The sequence below is a fragment of the Salmo trutta genome, chromosome 10 (assembly GCF_901001165.1).
Source record: "Salmo trutta chromosome 10, fSalTru1.1, whole genome shotgun sequence".
Lineage (NCBI taxonomy): Eukaryota > Metazoa > Chordata > Actinopteri > Salmoniformes > Salmonidae > Salmo > Salmo trutta.
In genome coordinates, this window is record NC_042966.1 from 976,636 (window position 1) to 1,002,237 (window position 25,602).

At 44.9% G+C, this 25,602-nt stretch overlaps 1 protein-coding gene across 1 annotated transcript; it reads left to right on the forward strand.

Moving 5' to 3' along the window:
• The first annotated feature begins 1,941 nt into the window (after nucleotides 1–1,941).
• LOC115200927 (E3 ubiquitin-protein ligase BRE1B) lies at nucleotides 1,942–25,503 on the forward strand. The gene is made up of 20 exons (XM_029764052.1): nucleotides 1,942–2,221; nucleotides 2,903–3,061; nucleotides 3,168–3,335; nucleotides 4,927–5,140; nucleotides 5,370–5,567; nucleotides 5,726–5,847; nucleotides 6,052–6,198; nucleotides 6,529–6,603; nucleotides 6,764–6,883; nucleotides 7,214–7,393; nucleotides 7,929–8,064; nucleotides 8,409–8,530; nucleotides 8,849–9,111; nucleotides 9,260–9,377; nucleotides 9,551–9,700; nucleotides 21,304–21,516; nucleotides 21,776–21,901; nucleotides 22,112–22,252; nucleotides 23,133–23,234; nucleotides 23,391–25,503. Exons 2-20 carry the CDS (start codon nucleotides 2,921–2,923, stop codon nucleotides 23,565–23,567), a joined length of 2,913 nt encoding a protein of 970 aa, XP_029619912.1. The 5' UTR covers nucleotides 1,942–2,221; nucleotides 2,903–2,920; the 3' UTR covers nucleotides 23,568–25,503.
• Nucleotides 25,504–25,602: the final 99 nt, after the last annotated feature.

The following is a 25,602-nucleotide window of genomic DNA, read 5'->3' on the forward strand; positions in this document are numbered from 1 at the left end:
CCAGAGTGGCCCGTCTGCCCGGAGCTGCCAGAGTGGCCCGTCTGCCCGGAGGGGTCTGTTTGTGACCCAGAACCGAAGGGGTCTACCTGCGACCCGGAACCAAGGGGGTCGGCCTGCGACCCGGGACTGAGGGAATCTGCTTGTGACCCAGAACCGGGTGAGTCTGGCTACGATCCCAAATTTGAATTAAGTAACTGTGACTGTAATGAGTCTGCCTACAGACCGGGACCGAAGGAGTCGGCCTACGACCTGGAACCGAAGGAGTCTGCCTACTGTCCAAAGCCAAGCAAGTCTGTCTATGGTCTGGAGGGCAGTAGGCCAGAACCGGAGCCACCTCCAATATAGGTGGGTTGGGGAGGGGGGGTTTAGCCACCCTCCCTTCCCTCCCTTTAGTTTAGAAATTAACCAGACTTGTGGTGCCAAGGTCCAGCCCCGTGCAGAATTTCCTCCCAGGTCCATTTCTCCCGCCAGTCCATCTCAAAATCCCTCTGCTCCTTACTCCGCTGCTTGGTCTTTTTGTGGTGGGTAGTTCTGTCACGGGTGTCGTTGGGTAAAGATGACCAAAACGCAGCAGGAATGTGGATGCTCATCTTTACATTTATTAAATAAAGAGAACACGAAAAAACCAACAAAACAAAGGATGGCAGACGACAGTTTCACAGGCTATACTCAGCAGTGCAAAATACAACTACCCACAAAACCCCAGGTGAAAACAAGCTCCTTATATATGACTCTCAATCAGGAACAACGAAGTACAGCTGTTCCTGATCGAGAGCCACACAGACAACAAAGAAATACACAAACCAGAAACCCTAGAATACCAATAACCAGAACATACACCCAAAACCCTGGAACACATAAATAAAACACCCCTCTACAATACACACAACCCCCGAACCACATAAAACAAATACCCTCTGCCGCGTCCTGACCAAACTACAATAACAAATACTCCCTCTACTGGTCAGGACGTGACAACAATAAAGACAACACAAATGGACAATGAAACGTAGATCGGCGGCGGCTAGAAAGCCGGTGACGTCGACACCCGAACGCCGCCCGAACAAGGAGAGGCACCAACTTCGGCGGTAGTCGTGACATAATGTTTTTTTTTCATGGTTTGGGCTAGGCCCCTTAGTTCCAGTGACGGGAAATCTTAACGCTACAGCATACAATGAAATTCTAGACGATTCTGTGCTTCCAACTTTTTGGCAACAGTTTGGGCAAGGCCCTTTCCTGACAATGCACCTGTGCACAAAGCCATGACATCATAATTTTCTGGAATTTTCCAAGCTGTTTAAAGGCACAGTCAACTTAGTGTATGTAAACTTATGACCCACTGGAATTGTGATACAGTGAATTATAAGTGAAACAATCTGTCTGTAAACAATTGTTGGAAAAATTACTTGTCATGCACAATGTAGATGTCCTAACCGATTTGCCAAAACTATAGTTTGTTAACAAAAAATTGGGGAGTGGTTGAAAAACGAGTTTTAATGACTCCAACCTAAGTGTATGTAAGCTTCCGACTTCAACTGTATGTAATCCTGTACGAGTGTATGTGCCGAATACATTACGATGTTACAGGTGTCAAGCTTATGGGCATATGGCAGCAGTGTTTAGGAGGGAGGGTCCAAGGTGTGAGAAGTGTGCAGAAGGGGAGGAGTAGTGAGAGTAGTAGAGATATACCAGTACAGTGGGATAAGCCAAAAAAAAGTTATATAAAGTTCAGTAAGACTGGATTTTTAGCTTTTATAGCAGTGGTTATCAACTGTACGGCAGGAATGGAATGGAAGTATCCGAAAATGTAGGTTGTGGTGGCAGCTGCAGAGAGGTATTTGGGTGTGCGAGACTTGACATCAGAAGAGTTACAGGGTGTGTTAAGTGGTGATGTCCCATCCTTTCAGGAAGTAGGAAAAAATACATTTAATTAGTGGAGTAGGGTGGTGTTAATTTTATTTTATATAATTTTGAAATGAGTGAGTGTAGTGTTAGATGGTAGGGTATTTATTACATTTTATCTAGCAAGCAAAGTGTAAGGAAGTTGTACTCCAGTTAGTAGGTTGCGGTAATGCAACAAATTGGATGCCAACCGCTGTTAAACCTCATTGAAGAAGAAGAAGAAGAAGAAGAAGAAGTACACTTACCGTGCTATACAGGAAATAGCTACTGTCATCATCTCCGGTTAGTGGTAATGTTGTACGAGGTCTCTTTCTGAAAGGTTTGTCATATTTCTTAGTGATCGGGAAATAAAAACGTGAATTAATTAATACTACCTTGTATATGATTGCATTTAAAACTGATTCGAGGAAATCCGCCGTATTGTACTCTCAGCCATTGTACTCACAGTTGCTAATCTGCTAGCATTCTTTACAGCCAGCATTAGCCTGTTAGCTAGATAGATTCTTGCAAAAGCTATACTGGGTAGGAAAACATAACTAAGACGCAACTACCGCTATTTAGGTAGTTAACGTACATACGCATGCCAAGTTTTTGATGGTCACTTTGCAAGTTTAGGTGCACATAATTTTAACATCGGAAACTGGATAGCTTGCAAGTTAGCTAGCGGGACATTCTGGCCTTAATTGAATTGACATTTACTAATCTAAATTTATTCGCCAACAATTGTAAGAAATCAACATAAATTATTTGTAGTTAGATACCAGATAGTCGTTAGCTTCAGTAACATTAGCTAAATTTAACTTCAAGAGTTGGTGACACAATGACAAAACCTAGTGTTGTTGACAAGGGGAGATAATCAGTCTTGTCATCAACGCTAAATGTCTATATTGCTAAATGTCTCTTTCGCCATCACAGAGTACATAGTCAGCTGATGAATTATGTTAAAACGAAATGTACATTTTTCATCAGCTTTGTGTCCTAAAACAACTGTCACACTTAGGTTGCATAATAAGCAGCAATGATGTCTGGCACTGGGGGAGGGAAGCGAGCCTCAGGTGGGGACAGCCCCCCTGGTCCACCTGAGAAAAAGAGTAAAAAAGAGGAGAAGACCACCACCACTCTCATTGAGCCAATACGCATTGGGGGAGTGTCCTCTACGGTTAGTCACTATTTTTGGCCTCCACATCTTGGTCTTGTCTATAATGAAGTATATTATCCCTCCTACGTGGTTATCATCTTCATTATCATGTATTTCACATCTGCAGGAGGAAATGGACATGAAAGTGATCCAGTTTAAGAATAAGAAACTGAGTGAGCGTCTGGAGCAGAGGCAGACCATGGAGGACGAGCTGCGAGAGAAGATCGAGAAGCTGGAAAAGCGACAAGCCACTGATGATACCACACTGCTCATTGTGAATCGTTACTGGTCCCAGGTACGTACATTCCACAATAGTTTACTGCCTTGAAGGATCATAGACATACAGTACCAGTCAAAAGTTTGGACACAACTACTCATTCAAGGGTTTTTCTTGATTTCGACTATTTTCTACTTTGTAGAATAATAGTGAAGACATCAAAACTTTGAAATTACACATAGTGTGTAACCAAAAAGGTGTTAAAACAAATTCTTCAAAGTAACAACCCTTTGCCTTGACAGCTTTGCACACTCTTGGCAGTCTCTCAACCAGCTTCACCTGGAATGCTTTTCCAACAGTTTTGATGGAGTTCCCGCATATGCTGAGCAGTTGTTGGCTGATTTTCCTTCACTCTGCGGTCCAACTCATCCCAAACCATCTCATTTGGGTTTAGGTCGAGTGATTGGAGGCCATGTCATCTGATGCAGCACTTCATCACTCTCCTTCTTGGTCAAATAGCCCTTACACAGCCTGGAGGTGTGTTGGGTCATTGTCCTGTTGAAAAACAAATGATAGCCCCACTATGCCCAAACCAGATGGGATGGCGTATTGCTGCAGAATGCTGTGGTCATGCTGGTTAAGTGTGCCTTGAATTCTAAATAAATCACCAACAGTGTCACCAGCAAAGCACCATCACACCTCCTTCTCCATGCTTCACGGTGGGAAACACACATACGGTGATCATCCACTCACCTACTCTGCGTCTCACAAAGACACGGCGGTTGGATCCAAAAATCGCAAATTTGGACTCATCAGACCAAAAGACAGATTTCCACCGGTCTAATGTCCATTGCTCGTGTTTCTTGGCCCAAGCAAGTCTCTTCTTTTTATTGGTGTCCTTTAGTAGTGGTTTCTTTGAAGCAATTTCACCATGGAGGCCTGATTCATGCAGTCTCCTCTGAACACTTGATGTTGAGATGTCTTGTTACTTGAACTCTGTGAAACATTTATTTTGGCTGCAATTTCTGAGGCTGGTAACTCTAATGAACTTATCCTTTGCAGCAGAAGTAACTCTGGGTCTTCCTTTCCTTGCGCTTGATGGTTTTTGCGACGGCATTTGAATAAACTTTCAGTTCTTGAAATCCTCTGGATTGACTGACCTTCATGTCTTAAAGTAATGATGGACTGTCATTTCGCTTTGCTTATTTGAGCTGTTCTTGCCATAATATGGACTTGGTATTTTACCAAGTAGGGCTATCTTCTGTATACCAACCCTACCTTGTCACAACACAACTGATTGGCTCAAACGCATTAAGAAGGAAAGAAATTCCACAAATGTACTTTTAACAAGGCACACCTGTTAATTGAAATGCATTCCAGGTGACTAACTCATGAAGCTGGTTGACAGAATGCCAAGAGTGTGCAAAGCTGTCATCAAGGCAAAGGGTGGCAACTTTGAAGAATCTAAAATAGATTTTGATTTGTTTAACACTTTTTTTGGTTACTACGATTCCATATGTGTTATTTCAGTTTTGATGTCTTCACTATTATTATTTTTTTTTTAAAACCCTTGAATGAGTAGGTGTGTCCAAACCTTTGACCTGTACTGTATGCTTAACCTAAAATTGAACCCCCACACATACTGAATTACTCTTTCTTTAACTTCCAGTTGGAAGAAAATGTTCACGTCCTGCGCCTGCGCATTGACCCCACGGTGGTCCCAGCACCGCCTGCTATGCCGGTCTCTGCCCCTACCCCAATAGAAGAGGATGGTATGATGATCCCACCACCCCCTCCTCCAGCACCAGAACACGAGGAGCAACAGCCTCCCCCACCTGATGTTATGGAGAAAGCTCCTGAACCACAGCAGGACTCGACAACAGGTAAAGATGATCCCTGGTCTCTCGCTCGCTCAACCTTTATCTATGCATATCTAGCCACTGATCCACAGTAATAATACCTCCAAGTCCATTGCTTTGCCACCTGTAATAACTGATGTGAGGTATGGAAACGTAACAAAGCAGTACACCTTTCTAGCACTTATGCTACATTTATATTTTCAACCACATCCTAAGTCATCCCATCCATTTTTACTTATCACCATGTCTGTAGCACCGCCGCCAACTACTTCCCTCAGTGAGAGTGCCAAGGCCTTCCTCTCCATTCTGGACAACAGCAGTGAGGAGGAGCTCAGCCTGCAGCTGCAGGACAGGATGCAGTTTAGCAAAGAGGCCGCTGCTTGCATGGTCTGCGTTTTCGACAGGTTGCACAGCCGCATCGACGGCCTATGCACCCAGATCCAGTCCGCGGGTAACTGTTCAGACTCACTCGTGACTAGGGACAATATTTTTTTTCACTTTGTTGTTGTAGAAGCATTTGGGTTCTAAATGTGGCATAAACATGTAGAGGAGTTCCCTACTGTGACATTCACAGTTGAGTAACCCTAGTAACTGTGTTGTTTTTGTCAGTATGTGAGGACGACGGCCAGGAAGAGCTGCTCCGTCTGAATCGCACTCTGCTGGAGGAGAATAGCAGACTGCAAGACCTGGCTTCCTCCCTGCAGGGCAGACACCACAAGATGTCTATGGAGGTACTTTGCCTCACCCTATAATGTAGTGTGTGTGGGTGGGTGGATTGGGAATGCCCACATCTCCATGGTGTGTTCTCTCAGGCTTTTGTATCCTCAATATGAATGTCTGCCATTTCTCATCGGTGGTAATACATGGCGATTGTGTAAACTCATCCAGTCAATTTCTTAATCAAATGTTCTCTCATCTGTACTTCTCTTGTTCAGTACAATGAGCTTGTGGATAAGGTGACGAGCTCGGAGACCAAGGTGTCTGAGATGGAGACTGCTGTGGAGGATCTGCAGTGGGACATTGAGAAGCTCCGTAAAAGGGAACAGAAGCTCAACAAGCATCTAGCTGAAGCACTTGAGCAGGTTTGTTTAATAATTTGTGTGCGTGGGTGGGTGTGTATACTTTGTTTGTGTATAGTCCTGTATCTCATCATTGCTGATGTCACTCTCCATTATGCATCTATTACCAGCGATAAGGCTGATGCATCAGAGCATGCCAGCCATTGAATCGCAGCTGTGTGTGTTTATCTATGTCCTGCTGTATGTACATGGGTAAAATCATGTTTTGATATTGTATAGTCTAAATGAAGACTGTAACCACATCTATATTACTATTGTAATATTTCTGGGTTAGTGTCTGTACTAATGTACGGGCCAAGTTCGCTTAACACCTCTTATGAATGTTCTGTCCAGTTGAACTCGGGCTACTACACCACTGGCAGCTCAGGGGGGCTACCCGGAGGCCAGATCACTCTCAATATACAGAAGGTGAGTGCAGACTTGTTAATTTATTGTCCAACCATATCCTTGAGCTTCCCTTCAGTCTTGTTTTGATACGTTGTTGTATTCCAACCCAGTCATATGGAGTTAAATTGGTGCCAAAAGTGATAATAATTTAACTTCATACTGTCATTATTATGTCTGTTAGTTTGAGAGCCTGAATGCAGAGTTGGAGCAAAACCAGGAGCTGGCCAACAACCGCATGGCGGAACTGGAGAAACTACAGCAGGAGCTCCAAGAGGCTGTGAGGGAGAGTGAGAAGCTCAAGGTACAGAAGTCGTCTCCTCTGAGGGAATACAAGACTAAACTCACTGCAATACTCTGTCTGCTTAACAAAGGATATGCTCACTATTTAGACCGTCTTGATGAGTCAGGTGTCAAGTCAAGGAAGACAATAATTGTAGAATGTATAAACACTAACTTGTGTTTGTCATTATGATCATTGAATCTATACTCTGTATGTAATATCATTGAATGTATTTACTTTTCTGTTTGCTCTATCCCAAATTGATAGCATTTATATAGTTTTTCACCCGGTCCCAAGGCATCTTACAGTGTATGGGGGGAGGGGCAACTCACTCACTTAACTCCTTTTCAGTTGGACCTGAAAAATATTCCAGAGGAGGTGGTGAAGGAGACAGCGGACTACAAGTGCCTGCAGTCCCAGTTCTCACTGCTCTACAATGAGTCTCTCGGGGTGAAGACCCAGCTGGACGAGGCCCGGGCCCTGCTCCTCACCGCCAAGAACGCCCACCTCAGACAGATAGAGCATATGGAGGTCAGAAGCACTAATTTAGCAGATAGGTTTTACTTGCAGTCATTGTGAACTTGGTTGTTTTACCTCCCTTTGTTCAATGCACTGGTTGTTGCTTTGGATAAGAAACTGACACATGACTTAAGTGTAGGAGGGAGCCACTGATTTTAAAATCCAAATTTCAGCATATCAGACCCGTTTTTTTTTTTTATATATGCTTTAACTGCGCTTGATTGAGCCTGTCTGGGGTACCAGATGGATGGGTTTTGAACTTTTGGGACTATTCCATTGGTTCCATTGTGCTTGATTGAGCTTGCCTTGCACATCTAAAGTATTTGATAGAGAACTAATACTACTTGAACCCAGGTCTGGCACGTATATCATGAATACAAAAGGAATATATGTGGTTGGAAAGGTAATGCCGTGGCGACCGTGAAAGTGGATTACGTCACAATCTATAAAAAATGGCCAACACTAGCAGTCAGGATGTCAGAGATTGGTGTGATGTCGCTGTTTGACAGCCGTCAACACAAGTTGGTGTTGTTCGTCATCTTTTCAGAGTGACGAGCTGTCACTACAGAAGAAGCTCCGCACTGAGGTCATCCAGCTGGAAGACACGCTGGCCCAGGTGCGCAAGGAGTATGAAATGCTGCGTATCGAGTTTGAGCAGAACCTGGCGGCCAACGAGCAAGCAGGTAACGTATCATCTGCACAACACCTCCCACTCCCTTGGCTTGTTTCTATCACTAAAGGTTTCTCATAAAAAGCAATGTTTTTCTGTGAGATGTTTGAATGAACGATTTTCAGTGATCTTATGTGCTTAGTAATATATGCATGTCTTGTTTATTTAAAAATGTTCTGTAACCAAGGATGTTGACTGTGTGTTTGGGAGGAATGTATCCTATCCTGTTATCACTATCCATATTGCTCACAAGTTTAGTGCACCAGACAATAGTTGGACAAAACACTGCGACAGCGCTGACTGAAACGCATGGTCATTATCTTATCGACACCTCTGTCCCTTTGATTTTTCCCTTAGGCCCAATCAACAGAGAGATGCGACATCTCATCAGCAGCCTCCAGAACCACAACCACCAGCTGAAAGGTGACGTGCAGCGCTACAAGCGGAAGCTCAGAGAAACACAGATGGAGATTAACAAGGTAGGCAGCTGATCCTGCACGTGAGACCAATAGACTTTCTTCTGCTCTCTAAGAATATTTAATCAATATGTGTAGTTCATAGATGGAGCCATAGGACCTGACCAGGTCATACACTCTGGACCCTTATTATAGGTTAACTACAGCCTGGAGTTTGCCCTGGTGAGGTGGTTAGGTCATGGTTCAACAAAACTTGAGATGCACAATATTTGGTTAATAATTAAGGATAAACATGACACTTGAATCATGATATTTGTTACGACAATGTGATAAATGCGATCGATGTCCCAAAACCATTTTCTATCCCTGTCCCTTTGTCAGTTGCGGTGCCAGAGTGGTGACACTGGGCTTCTGTCGTTGGAGGAGCCGGTGAGCGACAGCCTGGAGGTGAAGAAAGAAGAGGATGAAGACCAAGAAGAAGAGGAGGAGGAGAGGAGGAGGGAGCTGGAGAGACAGCGGTCCCGGGAGAGAGAGAGGGAGGCCGAGAGGGAGCGAGAGAGGGAGCGAGAGAGGGAGCGACAGCGCAGCGAAGAGTTGAAGAGAAAAGATTCGGACACTCTGAAGATGCTGAGGGCGGAACTTAAGTATGTTTAGTTTTCGGTCACAGAACACACAACTCATATTTTATATAGAATTAAGGGTACTGTCATATAGTAGAGGACTTAACTCATTGTCTTATTCTGGAGTTAGGTAGTGCTAACTCTTCTACTGTTCATTCTCCTTTCCCCTCAGGAAAGCCCAGGAGTCTCAGAAGGAGATGAAGCTACTTTTGGACATGTATAAATCAGCTCCCAAAGAGCAGCGAGACAAAGTGCAGCTTATGGCAGCAGAACGCAAGTCTAAAGCCGAGGTTTGTCCAACTATGCTCTTTGACTTCTTTCTTCAAATTCCAACCTGAACTGTAGGTTATCATTGAAAGTCAATTCATGAGATGGTTAGTGTTATCTGAATCTACCCCCCACTACAAGCTGAAGTAGTGTCTCAGTCCGTGTGTTACGCCTAAATCCACCCTCTGTGTCCCAGGTGGATGAGTTGCGGGTGCGGGTTCGAGAGCTGGAGGAGAGGGAGAGGAAGGAGAGCAAGAAGCTGGCTGATGAGGACGCTCTCAGGAAGATCCGCGTGGCAGAGGAGACGATCGACCACCTACAGAAGAAGCTCACTGCCACCAAACAGGTACTGTATTTCCACTACACATTCAAACCTTTTGCAGAGGTGCTGAATATGTTCAATATCACAATTGCGGTGGGTTTGCCTTGGCTTTGCCATTTTTTTTGTTTCTTTTGACCGGGGATTTCAATGGAATAAGTGAGGTATCGCAATAGGGGAGGGTGGGGTTTCAAATTGGTAGGGTTATGTTTCTCTTGTCCATAAAAATACTCATCAGTGGCCTCCCGAGTGGCGCAGCAGTGTGCTAGATGCGTCACTACAGATCCGGGTTCGATCCCGGGCTGTGTTGCAGCCGGCTGCGATTGGGAGACCCATGAGGCAGCGCACAATTGTCCCAGCGTTGTCCGGGTTAGGGGACGGTTTAGCCAGCTGGGATGTCCTTTTCCCATCGCGCTCTAGCGACTCCTTGTGGCGGCCTGGTGCATGCGCGCTGACTTCGGTAGCAGCTGTATGGTGTTTCCTCCAACACACTGGTGCGGCTGGCTTCTGGGTTAAGCAAGCAGTGTGTCAAGAAGCAGTGCAGCTTGGCGGGGTTGTGCTCTCGACCGTCGTCTCTGAGTCTGTACGAGAGTTGCAGCGATGGGACAAGACTGTAACTACCAATTTGATATCATGAAAAAGGGGTAAAAAGTAATAAAACAAATAAACTCAGCAAAAAAAAAAGAAACGTCCTCTCACTGTAAACTGCATTTATTTTCAGCAAACTTAACATATGTAAATATTTGTATGAATATAACATGATTCAACAACTGAGACATAAACTGAACAAGTTCCACAGACATGTGACTAACAGAAATGGAAAAATGTGTCCATGAACAAAAGGGGGTCAAAATCAAAAGTAACAGTCAGTATCTGGTGTGGCCCCAGCTGCATTAAGTACTGCAGTGCATCTCCTCCTTATGAACTGCACCAGATTTGCCAGTTCTTGCTGTGAGATGTTATCCCACTCTTCCACCAAGGCACCTGCAAGTTCCCGGACATTTCTGGGGGGGGAATGGCCCTAGCCCTCACCCTCTGATCCAACAGGTCCCAGACGTGCTCAATGGGATTGAGATTCGGGCTCTTCGCTGGCCATGGCAGAACACTGACATTCCTGCTTTGCAGGAAATCATGCACAGAACGAGCAGTATGGCTGGTGGCATTGTCATGCTGGAGGGTCATGTCAGGATGAGCCCGCAGGAAGGGTACCACATGAGGGAGGAGGATGTCTTCCCTGTAACGCACAGCATTGAGATGGCCTGCAATGACAACAAGCTCAGTCCGATGATGCTGTGACACACCGCCCCAGACCACCCTCCACCTCTAAATCGATCCCGCTCCAGAGTACAGGCCTTGGTGTAACTCTCATTCCTTCGGCGATAAACACGAATCCGACCATCACCCCTGGTGAGACAAAACCACGACTCGTCAGTGAAGAGCACTTTTTGCCAGTCTTGTCTGGTCCAGCGACGGTGGGTTTGTGCTCATAGGCGACGTTGTTGCTGGTGATGTCTGGTGAGGACCTGCCTTACAACAGGCCTTACAAGCCCTCAGTCCAGCCTCTCTCAGCCTATTGCGGACAGTCTGAGCACTGATGGAGGGATTGTGCGTTCCTGGTGTAATTCGGGCAGTTGTTGCCATCCAGTACCTGTCCCGCAGGTGTGATGTTCGGATGTACCGATCCTGCGCAGGTGTTGTTACACATGGTCTGCCACTGCGAGGACGATCAGCTATCCGTCCTGTCTCCCTGAAGCGCTGTCTTAGGCGTTTCACAGTACGGACATTGCAATTTATTGCCCTGGCCACATCTGCAGTCCTCATGCCTCCTTGCAGCATGCCTAAGGCACGTTCACGCGGATGAGCAGGGACCCTGGACATCTTTCTTTTGGTGTTTTTCAGAGTCAGTAGAAAGGCCTCTTTGGTGTATTAGGTTTTCATAACTGTGATCTTAATTGCCTACCGTCTGTAAGCTGTTAGTGTCTTAATGACCGTTCCACAGGTGCATGTTCATTAATTGTTTATGGTTCATTGAACAAGCATGGGAAACAGTGTTTAAACCCTTTACAATGAAGATCTGTGAAGTTATTGGGATTTTTACAAATTATCTTTGAAAGACAGGGTCCTGAAAAGGGGTCGTTTGTTTGTGTGTCAGTCAGTAAAATGTAAGTCGAAAGTGTAGAATTATCGTGTTGTGAAAGCCTACTCTCTGATCAGTTAGCCTACTTATATACGTCCAACCGGCCTCACGTCCAACCGGCCTCACAACTGTAAACCATGTGTAACCACACCAGCCCAGGACCTCCACATCTGGCTTCTTCACCTGCGGGATCGTCTGAGACCAGCCACCCGGACAGCTGATAAATCTGTGGGTTTGCACAACCAAAGAATTTCTGCACAAATTGTCAGAAACCATCTCGGGGAAGCTTGTCGGACGACATAGCTTAATACATTTCAATACATGTATGGTAGTTAGACTATTAACATAATGCAAGAGAACAATGTAGATTGTAGAAAGAGCGGATAGCACCAAAGCAGCGCAAAATGTCAGACAGGGCCTAACATGTTTTTTTCCCCCTCTCCAATGTCAGATGATCATGGGCCTTTTGCAGCTAACAATTAGTTGTCTGGCTTATTGTTTTAAAATCTTAATTTCCCCTTTCTCCACAATCTTCATTTGAATCTGTGGGTTTGCACAACTGAAGAATTTCTGCACAAATTGTGTACGACAGCATGTTCCAGTTCCCGCCAATGTTTAGCAACTTCGCAACTATTCAAGAGGAGTGGGACAACATTCCACAGGCCATAATCAACAGCCTGATCAACTCTATGCGAAGGACATGTGTAGCGCTGCATGAGGCGAATGGTGGTCACACCAGATACTGACTGATTTTCTGATCCACGCCCCTACCTTTTTTTTAAGGCATCTGTGACCTACAGATGTATATCTGTACTCCCAGTCATGTGAAATCCATAGATTAGGGCATAATGAATGTATTTCAATTGACTGATTTTCTTATATGAACTTTAAAATATTTGAAATGGTTGCATGTTGCGTTTTTATATTTTTGTTCAGTGTAGTTAAAATGACTGTGTGAGATGCGTTCAGGTACATTGCAAGATATAGTGCATTCAGAAAGTATTCAGGCCCCTTGACTTTGACACATTTTGCTACATTACAGCCTTATTCTAAAATTGTAATAACATGTAATTTATCCTCAATCTACACACAATACCCCATAATGACAAAGCAAATGTATTAAAAGTAAAAAACATACCATATTTACATAAGTATACAGACCCTTTGCGATTAGACTCGAAATTGAGCTCAGGTGCATCCTGTTTCCATTGATCATCCTTGAGATGTTTCTACAACTTTATTGGAGTCCACCTGCGGTTAATTCAATTGATTGGACATGATTTGTAAAGACACACACCTGTCTATATAACGTCCAACAGTTGACAGTGCATGTCAGAGCACAAACGAAGCCAGGAGGTCGAAGGAATTTTCCATAGAGCTCCGAGACAGGATCATGTCGAGGCATGAGGCACAGATCTGGGAAAGGGTACCAAAAGATTCTGCAGCATTGAAGGTCCCCAAGAACACAGTGGTTTCCATCATTCTTAAATGGAAGAAGTTTGGAACCACCAAGACTCTTTGGCCGCCCGGCCAAACTGAGCAATCCGGGGAGAAGGGCCTTGGTCAGGGAGGTGACCTAAGAATCCGATGGTCACTCTGACAGGGCTCCAGAGTTCCTCTGTGGAGATGGAAGAACCTTCCAGAAGTCCAACCATCTCTGCAGCACTCCACTAGTTCACCTTCCAACAAGACAACGACCCTAAAGCATACAGCCAAGACAATGCAGCAGTAGCTTCGGGACAAATCTCAATGTCCTCGAGTGGTCCAGCCAGAGCCCGGATTTGAACCCGATCGAACATCTCTGGAGAGACCTGAAAATAGCTGTGCAGCGGACTCTCCCCATCCAACCTTGAGAGGATCTGCAGAGAAGAATGGGAGAAACTCCCCAAATACAGGTGTGCCAAGTTTGTAGGGTCATACCCAAGAACACATGAGGCTGTAATCTCTGTTAAAGGTGCTTCAATAAAGTACTGATTTAAAGGGTCTGAACAACTATGTAATTGTGATATTAGTAAGACTAATGGAGCCAGAGGAGATGGCTGCCATTTTACGGCCTCCTAACCAATTGTGATTGTGTGTTTTGCGTTATTTGTAACTTATTTTGTACATAATGTTTCTACCACCATCTCTTATGACCAAAAAAGAGCTACTGGATATCAGAACAGCGATCACACACCTCTTACTGGACAAAGATTTTTTTCTTTAACGAGTCGGACACGAAGGATTTTCTTCAGACACCTGACAAGGACCAAATCCCTGGCATTCGCATGAATTGTATTTATTTATTTCACCTTTATTTAACCAGGTAGGCAAGTTGAGAACAAGTTCTCATTTACAATTGCGACCTGGCCAAGATAAAGCAAAGCAGTTTGACACATACAACAACACAGAGTTACACATGGAGTAAAACAAACATACAGTCAATAATACAGTAGAAAGATAAATCTATATACAATGTGAGCAAATGAGGTGAGATAAGAGAGGTAAAGGCAAAAAAGGCCATGGTGGCAAAGTAAATACAATATAGCAAGGAAAACACTGGAATGGTAGATTTGTAGTGGAAGAAAGTGCAAAGTAGAAATAATGGGGTGCAAAGGAGCAAAATAAATAAATACAGTTGGGGAAGAAGTAGTTGTTTAGGCTAAACTATAGATGGGCTATGTACAGGTGCAGTGATCTGTGAGCTGCTCTGACAGCTGGTGCTTAAAGCTAGTGAGGGAGATATGAGTTTCCAGCTTCAGTGATTTTTTTTTGTAGTTCATTCCAGTCATTGGCAGCAGAGAACTGGAAGGAGAGACGGCCAAAGGAGGAATTGGCTTTGGGGGTGACCAGAGAGATATACCTGCTGGAGTACGTGCTACAGGTGGGTGCTGCTATGGTGACCAGTGAGCTGAGATAAGGGGGGACTTTACCAAGCAGGGTCTTGTAGATGACCTTGAGCCAGTGGGTTTGGCGACGAGTATGAAGCGAGGGCCAGCCAACGAGAGCGTACAGGTCGCAGTGGTGGGTAGTATATGGGGCTTTGGTGACAAAACGGATGGCACTGTGATAGACCTCATCCAGTTTATTGAGTAGGGTATTGGAAGCTATTTTGTAAATGACATCGCCGAAGTCGAGGATCGGTAGGATGGTCAGTTTACGAGGGTATGTTTGGCAGCATGAGTGAAGGATGCTTTGTTGCGAAATAGGAAGCCAATTCTAGATTTAACTTTGGATAGGAGATGTTTGATGTGAGTCTGGAAGGAGAGTTTACAGTCTAACCAGACACCTAGGTATTTGTAGTTGTCCACATATTCTAAGTCAGAACCGTCCAGAGTCGTGATGCTGGGCGGGCAGGTGGACGCAGCGATCGGTTGAAGAGCATGCATTTAGTTTTACTTGTATTTAAGAGCAGTTGGAGGCCACAGAAGGAGAGTTGTATGGCATTGAAGCTCGTCTGGAGGGTTGTTAACACAGGGTCCAAAGAAGGGCCAGAAGTATACATAATGGTATCGTCTGCGTAGAGGTGGATCAGAGACCCACCCACAGCAAGAGCGACATCATTGATGTATACAGAGAAAAGAGTTGGCCCAAGAATTGAACCCTGTGGCACCCCCATAGACTGCCAGAGGCCCGGACAACAGGCCATCCGATTTGACACATAGAGTTCAATCAGAGAAGTATTTGGTGAACCAGGCGAGGCAATCATTTGAGAAAGCAAGGCTATTGAGTCTGCTGATGAGAATGTGGTGATTGACAGAGTCGAAAGCCTTGGCCAGGTCAATGAATATGGCAGCACAGTATTGTTTCTTATCGATGGCGGTTACGATATCGTTTAGGACCTTGAGCGTGGCTGAGGTGCACCCATGACCAGCTCTGAAACCAGATTGCATAGCGGAGAAGGTGCGGTGGGATTCGAAATGGTCGGTAATCTGTTTGTTGACTTGGCTTTCGAAGACCTTAGAAAGGCAGGGTAGGATAGATATAGGTCTGTAGCAGTTTGGGTCAAGAGTGCCCCCCCCCTTTGAAGAGGGGGATGACTGCAGCTGCTTTCCGATCTTTGGGAATCTCAGACAACACGAAAGAGGTTGAACAGGCTAGTAAAAGGGGTTAAAACAATTTCGGCAGATAATTTTAGAAAGAAAGGGTCCAGATTGTCTAGCCCGGCTGATTTGTAGGGGTCCAGATTTTGCAGCTCTTTCAGAACATCAGCTGACTGGATTTGGGAGAAGGAGAAATGGGGAAGGCTTGGGCGAGTAGCTGTGGGGGGTGCAGTGCTGTTGACCACGGTAGGGGTAGCCAGGTGGAAAGCATGGCCAGCCGTAGAAAAATGCTTATTGAAATTCTCAATTATAGTGGATTTATCAGTGGTGACAGTTTCCTATCCTCAGTGCAGCGGGCGGCTGGGAGGAGGTGTTCTTATTCTCCATAAACTTTACAGTGTCCCAGAACTTTTTTGAGTTTGTGTTGCAGGAAGCAAATTTCTGCTTGAAAAAGCTAGCCTTGGCTTTTCTAATTGCCTGTGTATATTGGTTTCTAACTTCCCTGAAAAGTTGCATATCACGGGGGCTGTTCGATGCTAATGCAGAACGCCACAGGATGTTTTTGTATTGGTTAAGGGCAGTCAGGCCTGGAGAGAACCAAGGGCTATATCTGTTCATGGTTCTAAATTTATTGAATGGGGCATGCTTATTTAAGATGGTGAGGAAGGCATTTCAAAAAAATAACCAGGCATCCTCTACTGACGGGATGGGGTCAATATCCTTCCAGGATACCCGGGCCAGGTCGATTAGAAAGGCTTGCTCGCTGAAGTGTTTCAGGGAGCCTTTGACAGTGATGAGTGGAGGTCATTTGACCACTGACCCATTACGGATGCAGGCAATGAGGCAGTGATCGCTGAGATCTTGGTTGAAAACAGCAGGTGGTGTATTTAGAGGGCAAGTTGGTTAGGATGATATCTATGAGGGTGCCCGTGTTTACGGCTTTGGGGTGGTACCTGGTAGGTTCATTGGTAATTTGTGTGAGATTGAGGGCATCAAGCTTAGATTGTAGGATGGCTGGGGTGTTAAGCATGTCCCAGTTTAGGTCACCTAGCAGCACGAGCTCTGAAGATACATGGGGGGCAATCAGTTCACATATGGTGTCCAGAGCACAGCTGGGGGCAGAGGGTGGTCTATAGCAGGCGGCAACGGTGAGAGACTTGTTTTTAGAGAGGTGGATTTTTAAAAGTAGAAGTTCAAATTGTTTGGTTACAGACCTGGATAGTAGTACAGAACTCTGCAGGCTGTCTCTGCAGTAGATTGCAACACCGCCTCCTTTGGCCGTTCTATCTTGTATGAAAATGTTGTAGTTAGGGATGAAGATTTCCATGTTTTTGGTGGTCTTCCTAAGCCAGGATTCAGACACGGCTAGGACATCCGGGTTGGCAGAGTGTGCTAAAGCAGTGAATAAAACAAACTTAGGGAGGAGGCTTCTAATAACATGCATGAAACCAAGGCTATTATGGTTACAGAAGTCATCAAAAGAGAGCGTCTGGGGAATAGGAGTGGAGCTAGGCACTGCAGGGCCTGGATTCACCTCTACATCACCAGAGGAACAAAGGAGGAGGAGGAAAAGGGTACGGATAAAAGCTATGAGAATTGGTCGTCTATGACGGCCGGAAAAGAGCGTAAAAGGAGCAGGTTTCTGGGGGCGATAAAATAGCTTCAAGGTATAATGTACAGACAAAGGCATGGTAGGATGTGAATACAGTGGAGGTAAACCTAGGCATTGAGTGATGATGAGAGAGATATTGTCTCTAGAAACATCATTGAAACCAGGTTATGTCATAGCATGTGTGGGTGGTGGAACTGAAAGGTTGGATAAGGTATAATGAGCAGGGCTAGAGGCTCTACAGTGAAATAAGCCAATAAACACTGACCAGAACAGCAATGGACAAGGCATATTGACATTAAGGAGAGGCATGCTTAGCCGAGCGATCATAAGGGTCCAGTGAGATTCAGACAGCCGGGCCATAGGTAGCAAGCTGGCAGAAGATGGAGGGAGCTCTGTTTTTAGCCACCTCGTGAGTTTCCGTCTGTAGATTAGTGGGGTTCCGTGTAGTAGAGGGGACCAATCCAATTGGCAAAATAGTTATAGTTATAGTGGCCCAAGAAAATTGTCTGATAGACCTATTCAGATAGCAGCCGATAAGACAGCTAATGATTAGCGGCGGAGGGGCCAGTTGGATAACTCCCTCGGGCAGATAACGTCAGTAGTCCAGTCGTGAAGGCCCTGTGGGGCTCCGCATCGGCAGTAAAACGGGTCCGGATAGGTGATTGTAGCCCACGAGTGGCTGATGGAACTTTTCAGCTGGCCAGCTCCGGAATAATTGATGTTTGCTCTGGGACCGACGTTAGCCAATAGTCACTCGGATAGCAGCTAGCTAGCTGCAAGATCCAGGTGTAAATGTCCAGAGCTTGCAATAGAAATCTGGGGATATGGAGAGAAAAATAGGTTCAGTATGCTCTGGTCTGCTTCGCGTTGTACAAAACTGGCGATAGCTATTCGAGCTAAGGGATAGCTGATGACCGCCAACCGTGGTTAGCTGAATACTAACGCTAGCTTCTGGCTAGCTTCTGTTGTGGATTTCAGATTTGAGGTGAATAATACTTTTTTTTTTATTGGTGAGGCGAGTTGCAGGAGAGTGCTTTGAAGTTGAGTTTTTAGAAGAAAAAAAAAATATAAAGATATGCAAAGAAAAGTATACATACACACACACACACACACACACACACACATGGGACAAGACGAGGACAAAAGACGTCTGACTGCTATGCCATCTTGGAAAGATGAATAAGAGTCAGAGATGTAGGTCGGTGTGCCTTGTAAGAATCCGACGGCGAGTGGGTAACCCGCCTCCACCTTCCGTACTATTAGCCAACGTGCAATCATTGGATAATAAACTGGATGAGCTACGATGAAGATTATCCTAGCAACGGGACGTTAACTGTAATATCTTATGTTTTACCGAGTCGTGGCTGAACGACTACATGGATAACATACATCTGGCTGTGTTTTCCGTGCATCGGCAAGATAGCCACCCCTCGTCTTACCGGAGGCAGCTGTTCTATCTGTGTCTATTTGTCAACAACAGCTGGTGCACAAAATCTAATATTAAGGAAGTCTCGAGGTTTTGCTAGCCTGAGGTAGAGTATCTCATGATAACCCATAGACCACACTATTTACCAAAAATAGGTTCCATCTATATTTTTCATAGCTGTCAATTTACCACCACAAACGAATGCTGGCACTAAGACCGAACTCAATGAGCTGTATAAGGCCATAAGCAAACAAGAAAATGCTCAGCCAGAGGCGGTGCTCCTAGTGGCCGGGGACTTTAATGGGGCGGCAGGTAGCCTAGTGGTTAGAGCGTTGGGCCAGTAACCGTAAGGTTGCAAGATCGAATCCCCGAGCTGACACGGTAAAAAATCTGTCATTCTGCCCCAGAACAACCCACTTGGCCGTCATTATAAATAATAATTTGTTCTTAACTGATTTGCCTAGTTAAATAAAAAATAATTCAGGGAAACTTAAATCTCATTTCTACCGGCATGTTATATGTGCAACCAGAGGGGAAAAAAACTCTAGACCACCACCTTTACTCCACGCACAGAAGTGTGCAAAGCTTTCCCTCGCCCTCCATTTGGCAAATCTGACCATAACTCTAACCTCCTGATTCCTGCTTACAAGGAAGAACTAAAGCAGGAAGTACCAGCTAAATAGGGAAGTGGTCAGATGATGCAGATGCTACAGGACTTTTTGCTAGCACAAACTGGAATATGTCTACGGGATTCTTCCGATGGCATTGAGGAGTACACCACATCAGTCACTGGCTTCATCCGTACTGAGTTAAAGGGTAGGGCTGCCACTTTCACGGAGCAAGACTGTAACCCGGACGCTTATAAGAAATCCCGCTTTGCTCTCCGAACCATCAAACAGGCAAACCGTTAATACAGGACTAAGATGGAATCATACTACACCGGCTCCGACACTCATCTGGATGTTGCAGGGCTTGCAAACTATTACGGATTACAAAGGGAAGCACAGCCACGAGCTGCCCAGTGACACGAGCCTACCAGACAAGCTCAATTACCTCTATGCGCACTTCGAGGCAAGCAACACTGAATGCATGAGAGCACCAGCTGTTCCGTACTACTGTGTGATCACGCTCTCCGCAGCCGATGTGAGTAAGACCTTTTAAACAGGTCAACATTCACAAGGCCGCAGGCCCAGACGGATTACCAGGACGTGTACTCAGAGCATGCGCTGACCAACTGGCAGGTGTCTTCACTGACATTTTCAACCTCTCCCTGACCGAGTCTGTAATACCTACATGTTTCAAGTAGACCACCATAGTCCCTGTGCCCAAGAAAGCAAAGGTAACCTGCCTAAATGACTACTGCCCCGTAGCACTCACGTCAGTAGCCATGAAGTGCTTTGAAAGGCTAGTCAAGGCTTACTTCAACACCATCATCCCGGAAACCCTAGACCCACTCCAATTCGCATAACGCCCCAACAGATCCACAGATGACGCAATCGCTATTGCACTCCACACTGCCCTTTCCCATCTGGACAAAAGGAACACGTCGTGAGAATACTATTCATTGACTACAGCTCAGTGTTCAACACTATAGTGCCATCAAAGCTCATCACTAAGTTAAGGACCCTGGGACTTTAACACCTTCCTCTGCAACTGGATCCTGGACTTTCTGATGGACCAACCCCCAGCTGGTAAGGGTAGGTAACAACACATCTGCCACGCTGATCCTCAACATGGGGGCCCCTCGGGTGCGTGCTCACCCCTCCTCCTGTACTCCCTGTTCACCCATGACTGCATGGCCAAGCACGACTCCAACACCATCATTACGTTTGCAGACGGCACAACAGTGGTAGGCCTGATCACCGACAACGATGAGACAGGGTGGTCAGAGACCCGGCCGGGTGGTGCCAGGATAACAACCGCTCCCTCAACGTGAAGTAGGACCGAGCACGCCCCCATTCTCATCGACAGGGCTTTGGTGGAGCAGGTTCAGAGCTTCAATTACCTTGGTGTCCACCAACGAACTATCATGGTCCAAACACACCAAGACAGTCGTGAAGAGGGCACAACAATGCCTATTCCCTTTCAGGAGACTTTGCAACAGATTCTAAAAAACTGTTTTTGCTTTGTCATTATGGATTATTGTATGTAGATTGAGGGTAGAAACTATTTAATCCATTATAGAATAAGGCTGTAACGTAACAAAATGTGGAACAAGTCAAGGGGTCTGAATACGTTCCCGAATGCACTGTAAATAACACTGATCTAATGTGTTCATCTGGCATATTGTAACAGGTGTCTGTCTCTCTCTCTCTTAAGGAGATTTTACCTCAATGAAATGAAACTACATAACTAACCGTTAAATAAAAAAACAAAAACAAATGCCAACTCTATTCCAACCTCCCACCCCCTGTGCCTCTCCATTGTGTCCAGGAGGAGGAGGCCCTACTGAGTGAGATGGATGTGACAGGTCAGGCCTTTGAGGACATGCAGGAGCAGAACAGCCGGCTGATGCAGCAGCTGAGAGAGAAGGACGACGCCAACTTCAAGCTGATGTCGGAACGCATCAAGTCCAACCAGATCTACAAGCTGCTGAGGGAGGAGAAGGAGGAGCTGGCCGACCAGGTGCTCACCTTCAAGACCCAGGTGAGAGGGACTATGGAGGATGGACTCGCTTCGTGTGTTTATTTCCAGGGCAACTTGCAAAGCGGATTTAAAAAAGGTGCACAACTTATTTGGCAAGGGAAACGTTTTTATCACGAAAACCTTGGCCCAAAAAACATCTCGGGCCACATTGGCTATTGAAATAAAATAAAAATACACACTTCACAGTGTCCGGATAATACTTGTGTTTCTGAGCCAATGAGGAAGAGGTCTGATTGGTTCCCTTTGCTGTCTGTCACAGGTGGAAGCTCAGCTATTGGTTGTACAGAAGCTGGAGGAGAAGGAGGGCATCCTCCAGAGCTCACTGGCCACTCTGGAGAAAGAGTTAGGAGTCCGCACACAAGCACTAGAACTAAACAAGAGGAAGGTAGGAAAACAATACCTCTACTACTACTACTAAGATGCTTTTAAACTCTTCTTCTTCCACAGTTACCTTACCAATACTACTGCTTTTACTATTTATGCTGTAATACCATGGTTACTAAGGACAATACGAGCAATTGTATTGCTGGTCACTCTTCTTGTAACGTTCTGTTGGGAGTATCTCTGAGTGTTTCTTGCCCCTCCATGTCCCCAGGCTGTGGAGGCAGCCCAGCTGGCTGAAGACCTGAAGGTGCAGCTGGAACACACCCAGTCCAAGCTGAGAGAGATCCAGGTTTCTGTGTCCGAGAACCGCACTGCCAGAGAGAGGGAGTTGGGCAACCTCAAAAGAGCACAGGTACACACAACTACTGACAAGTCTGTCCTTTCTAGATATGTATCCTTTATTTAACCAGTCCCATTGAGATGAGCATATATTTTTTGAGGGAGCCCTGATATGTTAATTTGTCAAACCCCTAAAAGTCTTCTGTGAATACAATGGGAGAGAAAATTAGAGCGTGTGAATGTTAACAGTAGGTTTAATATGGTCGTGAAGAGGGCACGACAACGACTATTCCCCCTCAGAAGACAGAAGATTTGGCATGGGTCCTCAGATCCTCAAAAAGTTATACAGCTGCACCATCGAGAGCATCTTGACTGGTTGCATCCCCGCCTGGTATGGCACCTGCTCGGCCTCCGACCGTAAGGCACTACAGAGGGTAGTGCGTACGGCCCAGTACATCACTGGGGCCAAGCTTCCTGCCATCCAAGACCTCTATACCAGGCTGTGTCAGAGGAAGGCCCTAACAATTGACGGACTCCAGCCACCCTAGTCATAGACTGTTCTCTCTGCTAGCGGCACTAAGTCTAGGTCCAAAAGGCTTAATAACAGCTTCTCCCCCCCAAGCCATAAGACTGCTGAACAACTAATAATATGGCTACCTGGACTATTTGCATTGACCCCCCCCCCCCCTTTACGCTGCTGCTACTCCTATGTACATATGACCTCAATTACCTTGACTAAACTGTACCCCCGCACATTGCCTTGGCACTCCCTGTATATAGCCTCGTTATTGTTATTTTATTGTTACTCCTTTCTTTTTTTCCTTTAGTTTATTTAGTAAATATTTTCTCAACTCTTATTTTTCTTACAACTCCAGGGCTTGTAGTAAGCAATTTGGCGAATGTGACATAACATTTGATTTGACTACTAAAGTATTTGACTGTCTAACTTATAGGAGGACCTGTCCAGGCTACGACGAAAGCTGGAGAAACAGAAGAAAGTGGAGGTGTACACTGATGCTGATGAGATCCTGCAGGAGGAGATTAACCAGTACAAGGTGAAAAAAGAAACTTTACGTATCTTGATGGAATAGCCTTGCTTTTGTTTTGTCAATTGCATGAGATGGTACATGTGAGAAGGTTCACATATTGTCTATTGTGGTACATTTTCTATCCAAATTGACCCTGTATTTTCTCTCATCCACCCCTTTCAGGCGAAGCTGCGTTGTCCGTGCTGCAACACCCGCGACAAGGAGACAGTGCTCACCAAGTGCTTCCACGTGTTCTGCTACGAGTGTCTGAAGACGCGCTACGACACCCGACAGAGGAAATGCCCCAAATGTAACTGTGCCTTCGGGGCCAACGACTTCCACCGCATCTACATCACCTAACTCCGTTACACGGAGAGGAGAAAAAGAAGAGAACAGTGAACAGAGCCTAAAGGAGAGGAAGAAAAAAAAAATGTATGGTTGGAGAGGTGTCTGGAGAGTTTTGTTTTTTCTCGGTTTTAATCGCTCCTTTTGGAAAGACTTTCTTAAATTGCATCATTGCCGGTTGGTGCTAGTGACCAAACAGAGCGTTGTGATTGATTGCGATGTACGGTAGGTAGTAGTAAGAACAGATGTGCTCATGCTCGCATACCAAGGTATTACTACTTCTGTTTTTCTGGCCAATCTTAGTTTGTCAGATCTTGCCCATGTGGAATTCTTAACATTTAACTGAGCCCATTTTTAAACTGTCATTCACCTTGTAAAAGTGAACTGGGAAGTTGTCGTGGTGCTGTATGATTTGTAGACAGACTTACCCAGAATCATCCTTTAGAATACCTGTATGTGCTTGTTTTGGATATTCAAAGAAAAGACGACCATTCTCAAGAACTGAGATTCCATTACTGGACACGTATCTAGTTCAGTTGCTATGTTGAGTTGTGTACATTACGACTCCATTCAGTTGAAATTGAGTTTCTTTCATTATCGTAACAATCACGTTATGCACCTGTGCAGAGATTTCACCGGATAATACTATTGTCAATACCTAGGAATCATTAGACTTGAAGTTGGCAGTTTAGTTTGACTTTGCCTGTGGCTAGCAGATCGAGCACGTCAGTCACACACAACATCTGCAGGTTTTAGTGCCCCATTACTGATGACATTTCAGTGGAAGAGTCAGCTCACGATTGCCATTCTAAGTGGGCCATCCCATCCAGCTCTTTCAAGACAACTTAAAGATTAGTGGAACATTAAAGGAGCTATATGTAATATTTTGCATTGTAATTTCAGAAAATGTCCTTAATATATCTACAGTAATAGTGGAATGATAGTTTCACTATATTTCTTCCCCAAAACATTTTTTGAGCCCACACAAAATTCCAATCTAATGGTGCAGACTTCTTGACCGGGCCATCAAAGGGCAAGCGTCAAACACGTAGAAATCACTCAGCTCCAGTCAATTGGACAACGAGATTTGCTGGCCCCAGTCAATTTGACAACTAGAGACGGTCCGTTGTTGAATTGTCACATATAGTACCTTTACAGTCTCAACATATGTTACAACCATATTCTGCCTTAATGGAATCTCTGAACCCCCTTTTCCTCAGTTCTGATGATGCTAGCCATTTAATGAGAGCTTGGTGATGTTTGACGTTAGCTCCTGTGAGAACCAAAATCATAACTGGCCTCAAAAAAAACACAGCGAGACTCTTGTGATCTAAAGTCAATGGCAAAAAAACCCCATCATGCATCTGTTCAAAATAAGACTTCTAGAATGTTTTGATGTAATGTTTGAGTTTTGTGACAGGATATTTGGATTGGTATTAATAAGTGGATAGTGTGGGCTCTGTGTTATGAACATACATGTCATAGACAAAGGAGCAGTTCTCATTCAGAACATAGTGATCATTTTGTATTTCACAGAGTGTAGATTTTGTGAGTTTCCTAGTAAAAACATACAGTTGCGCATCATGAGTTGACTGTTGAATACATTTACTCATCATGGGGTTTTCTGACCTTCTGGGAGTTGAACAATGGGAAAACATTTGATTTTGCTAAAACAAAGTAAAGTGATGTGAGTGGTAATAGCCGGCTTTTAGTAATAAAAAACCCCCAGTAAAGCCAATAAATAAAATTTGCACCAGCAAATTGTCCAGAAGGGAAAAAAATCCCATTGAAAAATAATGCTTTTTAGCCTATTCATTGATGGAAATACATTCGACTGGTCATGCTTATCGGTATATGGGTTAATTTGCATAATTTTGTGTAATTAAATTGGTAATGTATCTTATTTATAACATGCGCACAGCATACAAATACAAGGCCTTTGAGCGGAAAATCTGCCAGTCTGCGCTTTATAATCCCAATAATTGCGCAACAATTCTAAATGCAATTGTTGTGTTAATAGTTGTGGCCATGATTAAAATGAGCCAATATT